Source organism: Calypte anna, chromosome 1 (genome assembly GCF_003957555.1).
Source record: "Calypte anna isolate BGI_N300 chromosome 1, bCalAnn1_v1.p, whole genome shotgun sequence".
In the NCBI taxonomy this organism is placed as follows: Eukaryota; Metazoa; Chordata; class Aves; order Apodiformes; family Trochilidae; genus Calypte; species Calypte anna.
In genome coordinates this window covers 48,813,473-48,829,146 of record NC_044244.1, presented here as the reverse complement: position 1 = coordinate 48,829,146, position 15,674 = coordinate 48,813,473, and the positions used below count along the sequence as shown (strand labels likewise).

Sequence of the window (15,674 nt, the reverse complement as noted above, 5' to 3'; positions counted from 1 at the left end):
AAAGAAGCATGGCCAGCAGGTTGAGGCCAGCAAGGAAGCATGGCCGGCCACTCTACTCTGCTCTTGTAAGGCTTCACCTGGAGTATGGTGCTCAGTTCTGAGATCTTCAGTACTGGCAGGACGTGAAGCTGTTGGAGCAAGTCCAGAGGAGGGACGTGAAAATGTTAAGAGGGCTGGAGCACCTCTGCTATGAGGACAGGCTGAGAAGTTGGTGTTGTTCAGCTTGGAGAAGAGAAGGCTCCAGAGAGACCTTATTGTGGCCTTTCAATACGTAAAGGGTGCCTATGAGAAAGATGGGGACAAGCTTTGGCAGGAAGTGTAGCGACAGGACAGTGTAATGGTTTTAAACTGAAAGAGGCTTAGTATAAGGAAGAAATGTTTTAGGATGAGAGTGGTGAAACACTTTAATAGGTTGCCCAGAGAGGTGGTAGAAGCCCCATCCCAGGGAGTTTTCAAGGTCAAGTTGCACAGGGCTCTGACCAAGCTGGTCTAGTAGAAGATGTCACTGCACATTGCAGGAGGCTTGGAGTAGATGACCTTTAAAAGTCCCTTCCAACATAAACCAGTCTTACTATTCTATGATTCTGTATGTTTCTTGCTGGGTTTGGCCTGAAGTCATCGCTGCTCCCTGTGAGTGCAACTGGCATCCCTCACGTGCCAGTTGCTCTTTCAGGTGATGTTCATCAGGGAGCTTGGCCACACAAAGAGAACAGGAGAAGTAGTTTGGCCCCAGCAGGGACCACGGAATCTACTCTGTCACCTGTCCTTTCTGCAGCCCCCCTGCCATGGAAGTGTCTGCAGCAAACTGGTGACCAGCATTCACCCAAAGCTGGTGCCTCACTGCCCAAAGTGAGTCCTCGCAAAAATCCCTAGACACATGAAAAAGCGGGATACAGACACACAGAATATCTCCTTGCATACGAGTTGCATCACTTTAATATAAGGAAGGGACAAGCAATAAAGTTTGGTGCAGGCTTAAGGAATTAACCTGTTGGAGGGAAGTGTAGGCATGATGTTTCTCTAAGCTCGTATGCGCCTGGGAGCAAAAGCTATCTGATCTCTCAGCAGGTTTTACAGACCCCCTTCTCTGGGTGGAAAGGCCATGCAACATGATGTTGTTACAGTTTTTCAAATAATAGAGAATTGGTTGCCAAACTTGGAACTTTATGAAGGATCACTGCAGGGTGGGTGCAAGACTATAAGCTGTGCATCACACTAACACTGACATTGGTCACAAACCACACAAAATCCAAGTTAGCAGATGGTCAGCCCAAGAGCATCCTCAGAGCAAGGGCTTCTGGAGCTCTCGACACCTGAAGAGTCTTGACCACCCTGTATACAGCAGAGTCATCTCCACCTTGCGCCTCTTTGACCTATTAGTCACCAGAAAGAATTTGCTGCTGGGCAGATTTTTGTTGCCACCATCCAGCATTTCTACACAGGTTTGAAAGGAGCATAGATTGGTTTGGGCTGGTTTACAGCTGATCATATTTGGAACATGCGTATTATCCAGTTTTAATTCCTAATCGCTTATCTGCAACAACAAACTGAGCAGAGGTAGAATATTTAAGGGGATATGATGGAAATCTTATGTCCAAGCACATCCCTGTCGTGTCCAATGTCACTGGAGAGGGGCACAGCTGAGGTTTTACAGATTGGATGCTCCTCACAGGACTTGGGGTCTTCTGTCACAGCAATACTGGGTTCAGTGGGGACAGTGGTTCTGCCTCAGCCCTGACTTCTTTCTCTCAACAGTGTCTGCTGACCTGGAGCTGACCTGAAGGACAAGAGTCCTCTCATAGTTTTTTCCTTGGTTCTTCTGTCACACCAAGAGTCAGCTCCAGGGAGTCTAGAGGAGAAGGCTCAGCAGAGTGCTTTGTCTCAGACTGATTATGACATCTTTAGAAGACCAAGTTCAGAGGTCTAGAGAGAGTAGGACAGAGTTTCAGTTACCAAGCAGAAACAGAGCTAAGCACCACTGGGTGCTCTCCTTTGCCTCTTGCCAGCTAAATGTATACGTCACTCAGGTCAAGTGTTCAACCATCAGTAATGCAAGTAAAGGCCATCAGTTTTCTTATTGCTAGAGTTGAGGGAAAGAATTTGGGACAGTTCCAAGCTGATCAGTGGGGCTTTTTACCTCAAAACCACCTTGTTCCTTCTGGGTGTTGCCATACCCCTCTGTGAAGTCATGAGTGGCTCTCCTAGTTTCCCAGGGGTGCTGTCCCAGCTAACAGCTTCCTGCCTCACAAGATGCAGGACAGGCTGCCACCCACCAGCCTGCAACATTTTCCAAACTTCATGGCGTGAAGACACCTGCCACACCTGCTGTTGCAGGCAAGCCAGTTTTCCTTCAAGCCCCCCAGGCAGGATGATCTATCAAGAGGTGAATAGAAACTGTATATGTTTATGTTCATCGTTGCATATCCTTCTACCCCTGATACTGCTTAGAATTTGCCCTCAAGAAAATATGGACAAACTGACTGAAAAGTACAACATCCTGGGTTTTGTTTGACTCCACTGTTCTCCTAGAGCAGTGATTGGCAGCCTTACAAAGATATGTACCCAGCTGGTGGGTTTTCTTCCTAAATTACAATCTATATTTGCACGTGGAAATTCATCAGGAGCCAGGAACTCCTATCTCTCTCAGATGTTGCAGATTGACAGTCTCTTGCCTCTAGGAGAGTACCTCCAAACCGAGTGCCACTTGTGTCAGGAGGTGGGACATACCACATCTTGGAGAACTGATGCCTCAAGTCACCGTGTCACTCACCCCACTAGCTCATGTGAGGCAAGGCAGTGCTTTCTGCCTCCTCTGAACTGCCTCATCTGATCTACATCACCCACACTCTGCAACTTGTGGTGGTCCCAGTTTGTCAGTCTCTGGAACCCATACAACACTCCGGAATCTCCCTGGTGGCTTGCAGAGCTGCTTGAAGGCCAGCAGTTACATTGCCATCTGTTGGCTTTTGAACACAAAAGCAAAGAGGAGTGAGAAAAGATGACTGAAGAGGGAACTTCAGTAGAGACTGAAGTAGGAAAACAAAAACAACAAGAACCAAAATCCAAAATGAAAGGGTCACAAAGCCAATGTAGAATTTCTCTGTTGTAATTACTCCTATCTTCTTACTTTCACAGCCACTATATCATTATAAGAATCCAATATTGCTAATATTGAATATTAACAAACATGTTTGGATTTAGATATGCTTTTAGCATGGGGAAAGCTAGTACTAAAAAAAAAAAACCTGTACACAATCCTAGTGGATTAGACTATAATAGATACGTGGATATGAAAAGAAATTATAAGATGCATCTTTAATGAAGATGTTAAATTTTTTTCTTGATTTTTCTTAAGTTTGTTTTCTCATAAATAATTTAAATAAAAGTACAGGAAAGAGCACTACAATATTCTGGTACATTTTTATTAATTTTTAAATTATCCTTTTTTCCTTCAAACATCAAAGCAAACCACAGCAAATCAGAGGAGAAGATTGAGAGCCATGCTTTTTCCTCCACATCATGTTCTTGCATCCAGTTTTGTTTTTAAAACCTGAAAAATAAGGATATCTACTAGTATATTGTGAAATGCAGAATCTGCACACACTCTTGGCAGTCCAACATTGGTGGGACTGTGTAAAGCACTTGAAAATAAATTTACTGCATTAATAGGGCTGTAATCCTGCAGATGTGTGCATGTGTATAATCCCATTTCAATCAACAAAGCAGCACTTGTGCACAGAAATATTTACATGTGGGTTGGCAGGAGCAGGGGCGCTGCTGAACACAAGAGGTTATTCACAGCCAGGCATGCAGCCTGTTTCCCTCAGATGTGGGGCAAGGTTGTGTGTGTTTGCCCATATGCTCATGTTTCTCATACCTGCTAATCTACTGGGATTAGAGTTTATTTAAAGAAGATCTTTGACTGGCTCCTTAGGCAGGGATGGGACAAGAAATGGCAGTCAAATATGCTCCAGCTAGTCCTTGTAAGCACTTCTGTGAACAGGGAATTCAGACTATCAGATTTAGAACTAATCCATTTAAAGAGTTTTGCAGCCACAGCTCTCATGATGAGCCCTCCAGATGATGACATGCACTGGCTTATTGAAATTGTTTTCTCCCATCACACAGTCATCTTTGATATAGGAACATATTAAGAGAAAAATCATACCTTCTCACCACTACTGCTCCAGCAGGGAATATTAGTGTCACTGGTATAAAATACAGTTCAAGGTTACCTACAGTGCATTCCAGAAAACAGGTGAACGAAAGGTGCTAAGTATTTGAAGTGTAGCCTACCAGAAGCACTTATAAGACAGTTCCCTATTAATATGTTTCTGTTGTAATTCCCTCTTCTGTCACATCTCTACTGCTGCTACTAATAAGAAAAAAAAAAAAACGCCATTGGGTGTTCTTTTGCCATAATGAATCAAAAAGGCTTCTGTAGGTGTGGCTGCTGCAGTTGCTGTCACAGTAGGAGAGAGAACCTGGACTTTATTCACTGAACCTGCTGTCTCACCAAAGAAGTTACTTCACGTATGGCGTGCTGGTACTTTTCTGAGGCGGCTTTAAACTCAGCCAGGTGCTTCTCATAGCTTGTCACAGCTGTCAGAAGCTGATTCCTCTCCACAGCTCCTAGGATGGCATGAAAGATCATTTCAACGCCAAGCCCAAGAACGGTGATGCTGATTCCCCCGAGAACAGATGCCCCAATCTGTGCAAGGAGACTGATGAGCTTGCTCACAGTGAAATTTATAAGATTGGAGCCAAGTAGTTTGAGAGCTACCATCCCTGCTGTTGAGGTCACTTCTCCAAGAACAATGGAAAAAACTTTATGGGCTATTGCAATTTTCTCCAGCTCAGGCTCTTTGATGTCATACAGCTTCTGGTACAGCACAGGCTCTAGCTTTTCTTTCATGTCACTGTCAATCTTCTGCACCTGATGCTGAATCTCACTCATAGCTTGAATTATAATGTCACAGTTTTCCTTGACAGTGCTGCTCTTTCTCATCTGAATGTAGGTAATGGTACAGCCCAGATGTTCATTCAGAACTCTAGCCAGGTCATTTGTTGCACGGAAATTAGTGGACATGCAGTCAAGCAATTCTTGGTGGAGACTGACCAGTTCTTGCCGTCTCTTGGGGTTATCTGGGTAAAAGAGGTCACTCAGCGCCATTCTTCAGAATGAGGCTACTTCGAGAGAGAAAAGAGATCTTTATTCAACACTCATAACCTTCGTCCTTAAAGAGCAATGTCCTTTTGGAATGTCTTTTGTCTCTGCCTCACTGGTTCTTTTTATAGGCAGCAAGTCAAATCTGAAAGCATATCTTGTAAATATAAGTATCTTAATACTGTTTTGGGATCTTTAGCCAAATTATTGGAAAAGGACCTTATGAGACACTGTACATACTCAGAGCACCACAAAGAGCTAATCAATATGTAATTAGAAGGCTGGTAAAATGACCATGGGTCATTCTTCAGCTTGGAAACTAAAGATGGTAGAAACTGTTCACTAAAGAACAGAATCATCTAATCTAATCTAATCTAATCAGCAAAATCTAAAATGAGATGTGGAAATGAAAGGACTGTTCTAGACAAACTTGTATCAGCCAATTTTTTTCAGCTAGTGGCATCTGATTTTTAACAACTAGGATGACTGATGAAAAGGGCACTGTCTATATCACCATAACTGTTTTATGCCAGTGCTGTTTATTTCTCATCTCATTCAAGAGAAAATGTTATGTTATAAGCACACTGTGTTTATACTAATAAAACCACACATGGAAATTCTTAGAGAATAGTAAAATTTTTTATAATAAAGCCGTCCCAACCTATATCACCTTATATACATCTTCCACTGTGTTTTCTACCCTGATTTTTAGCTTCTGTTCCCTCATAGTCTATTCAATCAGCCATGTAATCAGCCATTACTGGTTTGCAGGCAAAGGGCCATATTTCATAATTTTTTTTCATCACTTGCATCGTGTCAATATATAAGTGACAGGGTTACCAGTGATCATGAAGCTACTCCTCATCACTAAGCTTTTGTAATCAACTCTGTGCCATTTCCTTTTTAACCCATCATCAGCTGCAAAGTAAAAATGCTTTGGCATGCTTTTGACTTAAATGCATAAATCTTACTTTGCTACAGGGGCAAACTATGAATGAGTAGGATGACTCGTGTCTTTGTCAGTACTTTTGCATTTTCACCCTCACACTTCAAAACTAGGCCACTTTTATGCAGTGCTTCACATTTTTTCTAGACAAGTCTTGTCTGGTTGTGGTGCCTACATATTACTGTTACAGCTACAAATAGTTGCATGTAGGAGAGTAGCTAGATTTTTCTTCTTAAATGGTAGTTCTTGTAGTATCTGCAAATCATCTGACACTAACCCAGCTGTATTTTACTAAACACACCCTCCCCTAGAATTATTTCAACAATCCCATAGGCAACTTTTAGTCTCAGTGTTGAAATACAAGCTGGTCTGAAGATAATTTTTTCCACAATATTTTGCACAGAATTGTACATTTCTAGCAGCCACTTATCTTTTAGCTCTGTTAAGAGAATGAATTATTCAACACATCTTTCTTTTTCTTCAAGATTGAGAGAACGAAGTACATATACAGGAAGGATTTGTGATTTTCAAGAAACATAACACTATGTCAACGCAAGGTATGATTTCATATCAGTCCTGCCTCAGACATGTTGCCAGCTTGCTTTCTGACTTTGTGTGATACTAGAACTTTTCCACTCCAGTGATGCCTTGTTAAAAGGTCACTTGTTTTTCCTTATTTACAGAAACTGAGGAGACAAAATGTTTTAAGGGGAGTAGTACTTCAACAAATGTTTTATGTACCAGACAGGTGTGGAGGAGGTTATAGCACACATTCTTTATGCATGGTTATTTCATCTTCCTATAACTGCTCTAGATTTTATGTCTCTTAATGCTAAAATTACCTTTTACTTTTTATATGAACATATTTGCTAGTTTTTACATTTGCTTTCTAGAGTTAGGCAGGTCATATATATGACCTGTATTTCTGTATTTCTGGCTATCTTCAGCTCGTGGTACATTTTCTCCAGAAGCTTTTCTAATTAAACATTTAGACTGCCTACCTGATTTTGTCTGAGGGCTCCTGCAATCAGCTGAAATGTGTATGGAGTAGGGACTGCATCCTCTTTCCCCTGTGTTCCTCTGGTGTTTTCCAGCAGCATGTGATGTGTTAGGGATCCAGAGGTTGGGCTTCAACTGGGTTCTGCTGCCTGGTTGCTTGTGATTGACTCTAATGTGTGATGTTTATCCAGATTTATCCAGTTTTCTCTCTCCTTTCCCCTTCCTTCCAATTTTAACAGATTTCAGTTTATTCCATGATATTGTATTCAAACCAGAACCAAACTCCCCTTGTTTTCAGAGCTGTAGGCATGAGAAGATGAGCTGACAGAGAACACCCGTAATTTAACTACTAAATGTCTGCAGTCATCAGTTTCTTGTGGCACCTAAGAATGCCATGTAGTCCTGAAGTACTCCTTCCAACATGGGACCAAATTGAATTGATGAGTTTGGCAGCTGCCTCTGTGTCATTTTCTATAGGCTGGAAACTGATTTCAGGCCTTCAAGGTTTGCAGTGGATGCAAAGTCTTCTCTTCTAGGGTCTCTATCACTTGGAACATGATAGAAAATCCCTTAAATAATAAGCAAACAGCTTTATTCTTGATTTGCTCTGGGTAGTTAGAGAAGAGTCATAGTGATAGTTTCAGACCTTGTAAGTTTAAGAGTAGGACTTACCTGGAGTGCCTGTCACCCTTCTTTGCTCCAATTTACCAGGTCCTCTCCTCTGATGCAGTGAGAGGAGAAGTGGTGTGGAGGCCCAGAGCCAGCTCCGGATGAACAGCAATAGAGACTAAAATTAATTTTACCATTTAACACACTTGGAAGGGAAAGGAAGAAGAGGCAGAGGGCTGAGCTGAGGACTGAGTAGGATGAAGTGGGATGTGAAGCTGCAACTGCTTGGTCATATCTAACTGCACAGTTAATCCTAGCAATAGCTGAGGATACATGTCTGCTACAAATAATCTGGCTTCCCAAGTCTCTTGCACAAGTAAAGGCAACATTAGGAGCAGTCCCTCGGCCCTGTGCTGTCCCAGGACTGTGCCTACAGTTCACCTTGGGAGAACTTTTAAGTGTAAGCAGCACATAACTTCCTTAGTAGTAAAAATGGTATCCCAAAAGATGGGATCCCAAGCAGGGAGAATGCTTTGTACTTCCACCTATAAAGGGGTAATTGCAACATCCAGCCACTGTATGAACTGATGGCTACAGGTCACTTCACAGGAAACTGTAGCTTAGAAACACATTGCAAGGCTCAGTCTTCAATTGCTTTACCTCTTGAATGTAGGTATCTGGTGCATTTGACTTTGCTACATCTACCCTGCCCTCCTCAGAATATGGCTTTAATTCCGTGTAGACCCACAGTCTGAAGGATCTTAGTTCTAAGGATGAGGTAATGTAGTTTGTTTGCTAGGGCTCCCATAAGTTTACCAATAAACACCAAAAAGCAAGACTAATTAATTTTTAGCACTTCCACTGATTTTCAGATTGCATGCTATACTTTGCAGCTATTTACACCATTTTTACTTGCCTCCTTGTTAGCACCTTATTAGCCTTATTACTAAGAGCTTTTTCAGTGTCTTCTTCTAACTGTAATGTCTTGGGGAGGATGGGTCAGGTGGGTTGATAATTTGTAAAACTAGTTTCAGAAATGTAACATTCTAGCTGAAAATATATCCATTTCTTACTGCTTTGTGTCTTCTGGGTTTCCTCTGTTTGCTTTTCAGAGCCAGAGAGCACTCCAGGAATGTTAGGCCTTCTTGGTTTAAAGAGTAGCAAAGAACGGCTGGTCAGTGCCAGCCAGAGTCTGCATAACTTACTGTCGCTGTACGTCTCTACAGCTAACACAATGATCCAGCTCCTCAATACACATCTTGACACCAACTTGCCTGCCATGACAATGAAAGAAAACCTCGGCATAAAAGAAAATCTGCAGCTCCTGATTATTGGTTTGAAAGAGGTGCAAGCCACGGTGGGAAAAAAAGACAAAGATGCACAGGAAATCATCAGACATAGTGTGCCTGCTAAGATTGCTTGTCCCAGCATCTCCCTGAAGGACAAGATCTCTGCAGTAAAACATCTTCATGACAGTTACAAGGGGGCAGTAGAAAACATCCAGGGTGTACTCATTGCAGTTTTGTTGAAACATAACAATTTCCCTGATGCAATCGAGTCTGCTATTCAACAGTTATCAAGCTCACCTGCCTTATCCCTCCAAGTATCTCAACTTCTCCTGCACTATGCTGTTACTGCAGAGATACTGCAACAAAATGAGATGCTAAGTGCCGCAGAATTCAGCTCCTCCTCAAGTGAAATATCACAGCATCCTCGCTGTCGACCCTTCTCTTCTCTTCTTGTTTTCCTACAGGGTATTCTTCATGAACATGAATCCATAAAGAGAGGTCTGATTCTGGCAGCTGAGTGCTTAGAGGAGGCTCTCAGTGTGCTGAAGCCACCTTGTGAAGGATTCCAAACATTTGTTCAAATACTTGAAGACTGTATTCTGAGAAGAGATATGCAGTAAGAGACATAAATGTGCTGATGTGTCAGAAAATCATCTTGTTTCTTGTAATTCTTACATAGAAAAGAGTTTAAGTGTGGTCAAGCACGCATACAAAAGGTATCCACAGCAGCTGCTTCTTGAAATCTGGGTTTAGTACTTTTGATCACTTAAATGTCAAAATCAAGTTTTAAAAATGTATTATTTGAAATAATCGGTAAAGCAAGAGCAACAAGAAAGTAACATGACATATAAATAGAAAACAAGTTAATGGCAAAATGGTTATGTATTAAATCTGGTTTAGCTGCCTTGGCAAGCATGTCTCAGGATTTCAGGGACAGTAGTGTAGTTTCACAGAACATGTTACTAGGTTTTAGATGATCAGATGACCATCCCTCCCATTTGACGGTTGGACTCAGTGATCTCAGAGGTCATTGTCATTTTCCAACCATGACAATTCTGTGACTCTGTGTGATTACAGACATCTAAATATGATACACAAGATGCTGAGCATCAGGCTCCTCATCAGTGGGGGTAAGGGACCAGGAGTAAAGAAGCAAGCAAGGTATATTGGAAGGAGGAATTGCAGGCAAAAAAAGTTTCTTACAATTTCCACATTGATATTTTTTGGGGATGGGAGAACTTTGTAGCTCTTCTGGCTTGGGTGTCTAAGTTCTCCAGAAGAGCTAAATAAGCACATAGAAATGAGAGTAGTATATAGCTAAGTCTGAATTTCTGAACTCAGTTTGTGATATTAATTCAACCTCCAGTGTTACATGTTGCAGACCATCAAGGCAAGGAACATGAAACAATGTTAGTCACATCCAACACACACAAAGACAGGCATCTTCAAGGTGCTCTCATACGGTCCTGCATGAGATGGCCAACGTGTATTCATTTGACACAATACGACTGTTATGAGCACAGGATCTGCCTGAGATTTTTAGAAGATATGCTATAGTTTAACATGAAAACAAAAGCCTGACATGTCTTATGATACTCTGCTGCTCAGTTAATATCTCTGAGAAGCTTCATAATTCTGTCATCTAGATTGAGGTAAGAGCTATGGCTTCAGTACATGAGGTCATGCAGTGGGGAAAGACTGCTATGCAGCAGTCACAGATGTGGCTGGCCCCTGGGAGCCTGCACTCAGAGGTGCCTTCTGTGTTCCACAGACAGATTTTCTCTCTGAAAATAAGGGCACTAAGAGGTCTATAAAGAGTCCAAAGTCCATGTGTGTCTTTCCTGAATCCCTAAGGTAAAAGCTATCTACAGTGAAGTGTGTCACTGCACTAATCTACACAAAAGGCCATGGATAACTGCCCTCCCACTCGAATGGCTCCATGGAATGTCTGTTTTGATGAACTAGGCCGAATGTTCCAGTCTCAGCTGCAGAGCTGCAGATGAAAGCAAAGGGTGGGTTGAATCTTCTGTGACAACAGGAATTACAGAGACTGATTTCCTGTGAATTCTTCTTGCCTGCTATTCAAATGTGTATTTCTGGATGCAGCCAGAGAATCAGTCACTGTGGACCAAGTACATGAGAACTCCAACTACACAAGGAAGAACAGAAGAGTCACGGCCAGTAGAACCACTGTTCTTGCTCCTTGAAGCTGAAAGAAAGTCGGGAGATAAGTCATTTAGACCTCTTCTGGCTGCCTAAGGCTTCTTGCACTTGCTAACACAGCTTTTGCCCATAATAGCCATTTCCTCAAGTCTACCTACTACTTTGACTAAAGCAGCAATACTTTTTAAAAGTGTAGCAGTCTTGCAAGCCACCAGAATAAATATCTGAATTCAAGCTGACAGCAAATTTTTCCTGCTCTTGCAGTAGGAATTCTGGGGACCCAAATATTTGTGTCCTACCATATCTTTGCAATGGCAGATAAGATAAATGGAGGCTGCAGAGAACCTGCAGTGTGTATCAGATGGGTTCATCTCTACTGAGACGTGGGGTGCTCCCAGGTTTCATGACAACACAGCAGCCAAGCTACAGATTCGGACTTCAGTGTGGCCCTATGCAGGTACAGCTGATGAGGGCTGGTTGGGGAACTTAAGACCAGACTGTCCTGTGCTCCCCCCTGCATGAACAGCTCCATACCATACCTTTCACAAGCTGGCAGTGGTACTTGCTGTAGTTCCCCACAGAATGCAGATGCAGACGATTACCATGCTGTGTCTGAAAGAAGCTTTTGACAAGGAATATCTCATAAGGGGGAATGAGGATTTCCTTCTCAGATGTATAGTAAGAAAAGCCTTGAACAGCTGCTCCCAGGCAGGTGGTCACTGTGAACAAAGTTTCATTCCCAAACTTCTGAGCTTCATTCCGGAGGCGAGACGTAGAGGTGAAACGTCCAAATCGCACCCTGCTGCCTACTGTGGCCTTGATATATAAGTCTTTCACACCCCTATGCACCTGGTAGCATTTACGTTTCCCTATGTTCTCCTTGCTGCTCTGCCATTGCTTCATTATCTGGATAGCAGTTGTTAGGTAAAAGTGAAAATATTTGAAAGTGAAGTTGTGTCTGTAGTGCTCTGGAGAGCTTCCTGCTCTAGATGTGGCCCAGTTCAGCTGAGAGTGCAGGGAAGAGTTCATAGTGTAAGCCATGAGGACTATAGCATGGCTCTCATGCATCTCTCTCAGGAGACCTACAGGGCTCTTTAAGAAAGCCTCCTGGGCCTTCTGCCAGAGATTCAAGTAGTCCTCATTAGCAGCTATTTCCTTTTGAAAATAGTCTCCTCTCTCCAGTTCTTCCATTACCTCCTCTCTGCACCCCAGATACTGGTCATCGAAGGAATTCAGAGCCATATCCATCATTAGGTGGGACACAGCCTGCAACATAAAACCAAATCAAGATTAGTATCAGGAGTGTGAATTTTGTGTGCTTCTCTATGCATTCAAGCCAAGTTTTTTTCCTGCCCTCTCCTTATCTCCTTGTCATTATTGGCAGAGCAAACACAGCAGGTAGGCATCTTTGACAAGACCTTTCTGAGCAACCTCAGGTTATTGTCCAAACCCTACCTCAGGATAATGCCAGCCAGGATGCCATAGTTCTTACTGGATGTTGATCAGTGGGCTTAAAAATTTCAGGAGAGTTGGCCCTTTAGAGGGCAAGGGTATAAAGCCTGCAGGCTATGATCCATTCATTACAATATCCTGATCAATAAGTGGTTTTGAAGAGGGGAAGGGTGAGTGAAACAGTATATTAGGGGCAATGCAGCCTCAACACCCACAGTGATGAATTTCTTCTTCCCGCCTTCTTCCACACCTCTTGGGCATGTTTTGTCTCCAGAGAATGATGTTCAGCAAAGGACAGTATAGTAGCAGCATGTCAAAACTTTTGTTATCCAGTTTGGCTCAGTGTGTCCAGCTGGATGTGTCATGTTGATAAACATGAAACACATGAGTAAGGATTTACACAACTGGGTTCTATAACAGAAAAATAGTATATATTATATTTTGCCTGTGAAACAACACACTAATTATCTATTTCTAGCATTTCAAATTTATAAAAACCTTGTGTACTAAGAACTACTGTGAGTTATGTTATTGTGGTTTTTTGCTTTTGGATCTCCTAGAATAGTCAAGTACTGTAGTCAGTTGATACAAAATTGAATTCTACAAGTAGATGCTAAGTTTGTTTCAAGCACTCAACCTAGACACAAAAGAAAATTATACCCTTTTTAGCCAATCTACTGCCCCAGAAAGTATACAGGGATTTATTTCATTTCTCCATGATACCATAATTGCTTTGAGTGAAAGTTCAAAGAGACTCACAAGGAATAGGACAATGTTGTTGCTATCCTATCCAACAACATGCTGCTTTTGTCAGAACCTCAGCTGAGACAGATCAGAAAATGAGAGAAACAATTTCATAAGATCTACTCATAAAGACCCTGGGAAAGCATCTGGCTCCAAATGAGGAGGCAATTTTCAACATGGTAGTTAAAAGGCAAATAAAGGAAAAGATCAACTGAAAGCAGAAGAGTTTAAGCTAAACCCAGAGCTCCTCACAGGACATGTTTCAAATAGGAAAAATAAATTATTTCAGCAGAATAAGCAATTTGACCATCTTAAATAAAGAAATTTTTTTACCCCCTCTTACCAGCCTTTGAAAGGAGATCATCAATAGGAGCAACAGAAGGCTGGCCAGCAGCACTGTCATCCCAGAGTCCACCCAAGACACTGTAAAGAACATTGAGGTCAAGCAGAGATCATTTATATCTGTTTAATTTCCTTTTTTCTTGAACAGGAAAATTCTATGCTTTGCAATTTGCATTCATGTTTTGGCAAAAATTCTTCAGCTGAAGATCATTCACCAGGTTTTTTACACCAATTCCAAAGTTATTCATCAGACCAAACAAAACTTGCTGGTAGAATTGTGCCCACAATTCATAAGGAAGGATTCGATTGTGCCAACTCCAGCTGGTGAAGATGTCCTCCACCTTGATAAATCTCTTTTGTTCTTGAAAAAAAGGAAGAAAACTCAGGTATGGAGAAGTCTAAGGCAGTTTTCTCCTGAGGAGTGATGTGTCAGGATGAAAGCACTCCCTGCTCACAAGCTTAAGAAGCCCTTTTAAAGAAGTGCAGAGCTCTGATAAAGCCAACACAGAAATGCAGGGTAGGTTGGAATCCCATCTGGAAGCAGAGATAATGTAACTGTACCTCTCCTCCTTGGCTCCCTCAGTTTTCTAATAGTATGAGGCCAATTCTGCCCTTACACCACTGTATGGTGGCACCTTGTTGAACTGTTTAAATTTAAAATGCTTATTCTAAGTGTGTAAATACGGATTCTATACCAATACTGATTCCTCACCACTGGCTGCTTTCCAGTCACCCATTCAATGGTGGTGAGTTACCCACCAGTGAAGCCCCATGGCCTCTGACAAATTATTTATGAAAAGAGAGTCAAAAGAAGGAGCCAGAGCCTCTTTCTGATTACAGAGAAGTGAAATCCATTTTCCATTGTCTGCTAGTGACTGGATAGGTGAGAGGGGCACCTGAAGTCATGGTGTGATACACTGGGAAAAGAGACACTCATGTGGCTGCTTGCACTATGTGGACAGAGAGAGCTTTGGCCAAATATTGCTGAAATAGGGTGAGAGATGACATAAAGTCTCATACTGTATTGCTTCCAAAGTGATCTTTAACACTGCACAAGATGCTGCTGGACACTATCTATAGCCACTGGTGACATGAGATGATGACACAATGGATAATGCAAAGTGGTATGTGCAGTCTATCTATTTCTTGGAATTTCTCCATCATTTTAGGCTGTATTTCAGAAAGCACATTTCCAACTTCTACAAATGAGTCCAGAGAAGGGGTTGTGTATTTATTCAGGGACATTTCCTTCTTTGGTTCATACAGAGATAAAAAGGATTTAAACTGTGAAAGGTTTCAGTGGGAACTTAATAAGAAGGCTAAACAGCCCAAGTAGACTGTTGGAGTCACTCCCAATTCAATTTTATATAATCCACTTGCATATTATGTCTCTACATTTCCCTTCTGGACACTTCATGTTTGTTGTGGTATGAATTGAATGAGGACAAAAGGGTTTGGGCCAGAAAAAGCTTTCAGTGGTCACTCTTTGCATTTTTTTGCCAGGCCTGTGGAATTTTGGAGCATTATTGAATAACAGTAGGAGAGGTATTTTCTGGTCCAAAAGGTTCAAAATCAACTAGTTTACTACTTCACACATGGTTATAAATATAAATGTCCATAAGATGGCAGCAGAAGACGAATAATGGTTCCTAAATCTGCACTTAGAGGTGAAAATTGAGCTCTTCCATTACAGCAGTGAATATGTAATCTCATTTTTGTACTCAAATTCTTACAGGCTGTAGTGTCTTCAGCCCATATAGCAATCTGGTGACACGGAGCAGCTGAAATGATCAAGGTCTTTGTGTGCAGCCACCCAGAAAATCTTTACTGAGAGGGACAGAAAGGTACAAAACCAACAGAAAAATGCAAATAAGAACAGGAAGCTTGATTTTCTTTTCTAGCAAACAAAACCATACAACAACAACAACAACAATCCCCTTAACTTGTTAGTGTAGCAGATATT

General features: G+C 41.9%; 2 protein-coding genes across 2 annotated transcripts; both read right to left on the bottom strand.

Moving 5' to 3' along the window:
* Positions 1 to 4,495: 4,495 nt before the first annotated feature.
* On the bottom strand, positions 4,496 to 5,173 carry SMCO3 (single-pass membrane protein with coiled-coil domains 3). Its single transcript, XM_008496786.1, has one exon. It carries the CDS (start codon positions 5,171 to 5,173, stop codon positions 4,496 to 4,498), a length of 678 nt encoding a protein of 225 aa, XP_008495008.1.
* Positions 5,174 to 10,716: 5,543 nt separating this feature from the next.
* Positions 10,717 to 13,772, bottom strand: ART4 (ADP-ribosyltransferase 4 (Dombrock blood group)). The gene is made up of 3 exons (XM_008497386.2): positions 13,713 to 13,772; positions 11,713 to 12,439; positions 10,717 to 11,219 (listed from the first exon to the last, which is right to left on the bottom strand). The coding sequence occupies exons 1-3, from the start codon at positions 13,770 to 13,772 to the stop codon at positions 11,125 to 11,127; spliced, it is 882 nt and encodes a 293-aa protein (XP_008495608.2). The 3' UTR covers positions 10,717 to 11,124.
* Between the last annotated feature and the right edge of the window lie 1,902 nt (positions 13,773 to 15,674).